Source organism: Dermochelys coriacea, chromosome 13 (genome assembly GCF_009764565.3).
Source record: "Dermochelys coriacea isolate rDerCor1 chromosome 13, rDerCor1.pri.v4, whole genome shotgun sequence".
NCBI lineage: Eukaryota > Metazoa > Chordata > Testudines > Dermochelyidae > Dermochelys > Dermochelys coriacea.
In genome coordinates this window covers 40721230-40727505 of record NC_050080.1, presented here as the reverse complement: position 1 = coordinate 40727505, position 6276 = coordinate 40721230, and the positions used below count along the sequence as shown (strand labels likewise).

The window sequence follows — 6276 nt, the reverse complement described above, 5'->3', positions numbered from 1 at the left end:
CAACAATCCACATTAACTGAGGATTTAGCCCATGATGATGGCAATTCTGGAGGGGACCGAAGGTCCAGCTGTGATGATAATAGGTAGGAGCCCTGTTGTGCCAGGCACTGTCTAAATACAGAACAAAAAAAGCAGTCTTCAATTAATCCACTTACAATCCAAGTGGAAGAGGAGACATGTGGGTGCAGATAAACAGAGGGAGGAATACAAGAAAACAATGAAAGAATATTTGGTGACATGACGGGCTATGGTCTCAGCACAACAGCTTCTAATCCAGCTCAGCACCAGTGAACCGCATCAGTCAGCCAGGTTTTACAGCTGGCTATTATGACTGGAGTGTTATAAAAGAAACCGTTTTAGCAGCTGGTTCCCTCACAGATGTAGCATGAGAGGGCCCTGTTTTACCAGCCACTTATCCAAATGCAGAGCTGTCATTTCACAGCCAGTTGCTTTCTGCGGTCTCGGATTCCCCTGTGAGTTCTCCTTCCCCCTTTTGTCTATATTGCCAATTGATCCACAAAACTTTTGTCATTCACAGGTGTTTTAAAAAGCCCCTCCGAAAGACAAAAGTTTTGCCATGGCAAGTGGCAGTGTGAATGCTGCTTTGTGGGCAGGAGCACTCTCCTGCCAACAAAGCAAATGCCTCTCATGGTGGGTGGAAGTACTTTGTTGGCAAAAGTGCCGAAAAAGAGCGTTTATACATGCCGACTTTTAGCAACAAGTCTATGTTGATACAGCAGGCTGCTGTGTGCTTAGCACCACAGTCACTCAGCAGAGGAGAGCTGCATTGCAAAGAAAGTGGGTGGATCTATATTTTTTAAGACACCTTTTCCCAACTCCTCCTCACAGTTGGAGGAAGGCAAGGAAGAAGCTTTACTCTTGCATGTTAGGGACAAGGTTCTGGTCCTCCTCATCCACTGAAGATGTTCCTCACCTGGGCCTCAGTGGCTGCAACATTTTTCACTCTCTGTGAGTAAGATTTCAGGTCGATTGGGCCAGATCCTCGGCTGGTGTGAATTGTCACAACACCACAGAAGGCAGTGGAGTTGCAAAAAATCCCATGAGATTCAGAGTTAACCCTAATTTCTTTTTTTAAAACTACCAGTTTATAAACCTTTGTCACCATTCCCCTAGTCTTTGCAAGTTTGGAATGTAGATAAACATCCCAGGTTCAAACTAAGCTATCTGTATGCATGCGATATATTTTTTTCCAGAAGGGGCTAATGTAGAGCCAGTGACCAACCTGATGACCAAGTGACAGTATCCCAAGGAGAACCAGTGCTTCTGAAATGCACCTGTGGTGAATGGGGGAGGAGGGGTAAACACCATTTCTGTGGACATTCTGCAATAACCTCAGGGCTGGAGTTGATGCAGGGAGCATGGAAACATTTGCAGCTGAAGGGGGAATAAAAAGGGAGAGTAGACTTTACAGAAGATACATTTCTGGGAAGAAAAGGGAGACTCTTTCATAGTGAATCAAGCGATTCACAGCAGATAGCACATGTGTTTAGATACAAGGTCGCATTTTGCCTTTTATACTGAGCGCCTGCCGGTATGGTGACGCATCACACATGGCTGGGCAACAGAATTCGGTTTGCAGGCAGTGATGGTAAGCCAAAGGACACATGGGGTTGGCTTCTTTCACCTTCATAACATGTGGGAATGGTTTCAAATTGCAGTGTCCTCCTTTCCCATAGCTACCAATGCCGGTTGTGTTTGCCATTTAAAAGGAGGGGCTGAGGTTTTGGAGTGAATGTGCAGCACACCTCTACCCCCACCCCACCACGTGGCTATTCTCCGGGATGATCCATTTTAGCCAAATGCAAACAGACCAGCATGAACAGAATCCTTTTACTGTTCCATTAAAAAATGTCCCTATTTCAACCAGGTGAATGACCGTGAATGATATCACTGTCTTGAGGCTGACTCAGAAAGATAAAGACTGAATGTTGCATGAATGTGACCAAAACCCAGGACTATTCACTGCCTTGCTTTGTGTTGCAATGAGTCCAGCCTACTTGCTACTGGTTTGGCATGGTAAAGTGTCCAACCATGGAAGATGAAATGAGGCAGCTCTTCCCAGAAACCTTCTGCAAAGGCTTTCGGAGTACCTCCAGGAGAGCTTCATGGAGATGTCCCTGGAGGACTCCTGCTCCATCTCCAGACACATGAACAGACTTTTCCATTAACTGTACTGGCCATGAATGCCCAATTCTTCAGGGCAAATCAAACATTAAACAGAATTATTTTTAACCCTTGTAGTGTCATTACAAATGTGCACTCACCAGAGGTGCCTTCTCCACCTTCAGGTTCCGGGAACCCGCCTTGGGAGGGTATTGACTACAGAGTGATGACAAGTTCCTGGCTGCTGGGGAGAACGGATTCTCTGCTTGCCTGCTGCACATTCTCCTCCTCCTCTTCCTCTACCACAAATTCCTCCTCCATGTTCCGTGAGACTCCCTCCTTGCAGGTGTCCATGGACAGTGGTGGGGTAGTGGGAGGGTCCCCCCTAGAATGGCATGCAGCTGATAAGAGAAGTGGCATGTATAGGGCTCTGACCTGGAGCGACTGTTTGCCTCCTTAGTTTTTTGGTAGGCTTGCCTGAGCTCCTTAATTTTCATGGGGCACTGCTGTGTGTCCCTGGTGTAGCCTCTCTCCACCATGCCTTGTGCAATTTTGGCAACTATATCAACATTTCTTCTGCTCGTTCAGAGCTCTGCCTGCACAGATTCTTCTCCACATACAGCAATAAGATCCAGTGTTTCCCATTTGCTCCATACTGGAGCTCCTTTGCCACCCCGGGTCTCCATGGTCACCTTTGCTGCTGATCTCGCTATGCTGCCGAAACAGGAAATGAAATTCAAGAGTTCCCGGTGCGCTCCTGTGTAGCTGGCTAGTGCATCGGAGTTGAAAGTGCTGTCCAGGGCAGTCACATTGGCGCACTCTGGGACACCTCCCAGAGGCCAATACCATCGAATTGCACAATGCTGCGTCTGCACTACCCCACATTCGACCCAAGAAGGTCAATTTTAGAGCTACTCCCCTCATCGGGGAGGAGTACAGCAGTCGATTTTAAGAGCTCTTTAGGTCAACGGGAGGAGGTTGGTTGTGTAGCCGCATTGCTTATAAAATCGACCTAACATCATAGTGTAGACCAGATGTTCAACAAACATCTACCACTTATAGACCAAGCTACCAACCTTCAACTCAAATGTTATTTCCACTTAAACCTATCAATATGAAAGCCGGAAATCTAATTACAAACGGACATGAAATTCTTTCAAAGGCAATAAAGCAGAAAATTATTAGGTATGGATTTACAACAAATGGTGAGATTTACCAGACAGCTGAACAACTCCTTATTTTCTGGATACATTTGGGAATAAGATGGAAATAGCTGGGACAGGTATGAAGAATGAAGCCAAAGCATCTGCCAATGGACACATACCTTTGGGCAGTTCTAAACGGGGCTAGATGATAGAGAGAGAAAGTGTGTGGGATTTAGCAGCATACAAAACGTGTAAAAACTGGCCTAGAACAGACAGGAACAGCGCAGCCACGTCCCTGCCCTGTGGGACATTTGATTGTGAATCCTTCCTGCACTTTCAGACTATAATGCTTTCGTCCCAATTCTTCAGTACCTTTTAGCTAGCTATACAGAGATGTGGTGTAGCTCAAATGATCCCAGGGGAACTACACTGATTTACTCCAGCTGCGGGATTGACCCTAATTCCTTTTCCTTGACATCAGGCAGATTGTGCAGCTGTTGAACACGGGATAGTCCGACTGGAGTAAAAGTAAGAAACACTCTGGGCGGTGTAGGGGAAATGTCCCCCACGCTCCCCACAAGGGGCCGCTGTTTTCTCGCCGACTCGCCTCTCAGGCAGCGCGGTCTCCGGCGGGCAGCTCGGAGCCCCGCTGTTTAACCCGGTCTCGGCTCCCGCCGCAATTTCTCCTCCCCCTTCCTCGAGTCTCCAGCTCCGGGCCGCAGCCAGAGCCGAGAGCAGGGGCAGCCCCGGCCTGCCTGCGTGGTTAGCACCACAGTCACTCAGCGGAGGAGACCAGCGCCAGCAGGAAAGGAGCTGCCTATGTATTTAAGGCATCACCTCCCTGAATGCATCCGATGAAGTGAGCTGTAGCTCACGAAAGCTTATGCTCTAATAAATTTGTTAGTCTCTAAGGTGCCACAAGTACTCCTTTTCTTTTTGCGAATACAGACTAACACGGCTGCTACTCTGAAACCTCCCTGAGTAAAACCTCTCCCTCCCAGCTCCTCTTCACTGCTGGGGAAGGCGAGGAAAAAGCTTCCTTCTTGGGCTGTGGAGGGAAGTTTCCATCCTACTTCATCCCTGAAATATGTTCCTGCCCTGGGTGTCTATTCTTACACTACTTCCGATTCTGGGTGAGTAGCGTATCTGCACCATTTCAGCTCTGTATGGGGCCAGACGGTCATCTGGTGGAAATGGCCCCAGCTGAATGCAGTTGCATCCAGTTCCAGGCGATGCGCAGTTAGCCCTAATTTCTTTTTGTAACCATTTGCTTATAAACTTTTCCCTCCCTCCAGTCTCTGGATGCTTGGGAGGTAGATAAACACGGCAGGTTCAAGCCAAGAGCCGTCTGTGTGTCTATATAAACTTTTTTTTTTCCACAAGGAGCTAAGGGAGAGTCAGTGACACAACCTGATGACAGAGTGACAGTATCCCAAGGGGAACCAGTGCTGCTGAAATGCATCTATAATACCACCTTGATTCCGACGCTCTGGTGGTACGAGCAGTACCCAAATGAAGCCCCTCGCCTCTTGCTGACACAATATGAAGCATTGGATGAGGAGGACAGAAGGAGCCGGCGAGGGTTCTCCGCCACACCCGACAAACAGGGGAAGACTTTCCACCTAAAGAAAAGCGCCAGTGAACTTCGCGACTCAGCCGTCTACTACTGCGCGATGAGAGACACAGTGACCGCACCCAGCAGGGCCGCTGCGCAAAAACCTGCTGGGGCAAAAGGAAGCGGCACTGAAGATCTGTGGGTTCGAGCCCCAGAAGAACAGACTTTTCACAGCGCCATTGGAGTCAGTGAATCCCATCCCCATGGTGTAAATGTGCGTAGCTTCACGGGAGTCAACGGGCCAGATCCCAAACAGTTGGGAGTGGTTGGAGCTCAATGGAAGCAAATGATCCAGTTCCTCAAAATGTTTTAAAATCAATGAGGAATTGCATAGGAGTCAGCTGAGCTGCACTGGTTCCTATCTGCTGTGGATCCGAGCCATTAAAATAGGACATTGGGGTCTCTAAAAAATTGAAAAGTTCCACATTCCTAGAGGAAACAGTATATACATCTCATTTAATTTTTCCAACAATTTCTGCCTCCCATAACTGCCCTTGTGTCTATTGTGTGAAGGTTTTGCTGGTTTCAGAAATGCAGTGATCCAGAAATTGAAGTGAAGTCAGGAAAGATAGAAATACTGGAATTACAGGTGTGGAGTAGACCAGACAGCCGTCTAGCACAGTATTTCTCTCCGACTGTAGTTACCACCCACACCTTCAGAAGAAGGTGAAAGGAACTCTGGAGGGGGTAGTTATGAGGTAACTTCCCTTGTAGGAGGTTTTCCCCTAGCCTTGTGCAATTGTATATAGATTTATGTCTTGAAGAAAGATTTCCTTCACCTTCCAATTTTTAGAGTCCTTTTAAAATAAATTCTGAAAGTTTATGTTTAAAAACTCTAATAACATCCCAAGGTTTATTTATCCTGGCATGCTTACTTATATCTACACTACATGTCTACACCATGAAATTAGGTCAATTTTATAGAAGTCCATCTTTAGCAACTGATATTATACAGTTGATCATGCATGTCCCCACTAAGTGCATTAGGTCCACAGAGTGTGTCCTTAATACCATGGGAAGCATCGACTCACGGAGTGGTGCACTATGGGTAGCTATCCCACAGTCCCTGCTGCCCATTGGAATTCTGGATTAAGCTCCCAATGCCTGATAGTGCAAAAACCTTGTTGCAGGTGGTTTTGGGCATATGTGTCAGTCTTCCCTTCCTCCCTCCTTGAAAGCAATGGCAAACAATCATTTTGCATCTTCTTTCCAGGAACTACACTGATTTACTCCAGCTGCAGGATTTTCCATGACATCAGGCAGATTTTGCAGTAATTGCACATGGGATAGTCCGACTGGAGTAAAAGTAAGGGAAACACTGAGGCCTTGTCCACACTATGAAATTAGGTTGAATTTATAGAAGTCGGTTTTGTAGAAAGCGTTTTTGTACCA

At 47.0% G+C, this 6276-nt stretch overlaps 1 gene segment (V, D, J or C); it reads left to right on the top strand.

Moving 5' to 3' along the window:
* The first annotated feature begins 3966 nt into the window (after positions 1-3966).
* Positions 3967-6038, top strand: LOC122456462. The segment is given in 2 exon segments: positions 3967-4402; positions 4653-6038. Coding segments are annotated over 2 exon segments (591 nt in total).
* The last annotated feature ends 238 nt before the right edge of the window (positions 6039-6276 follow it).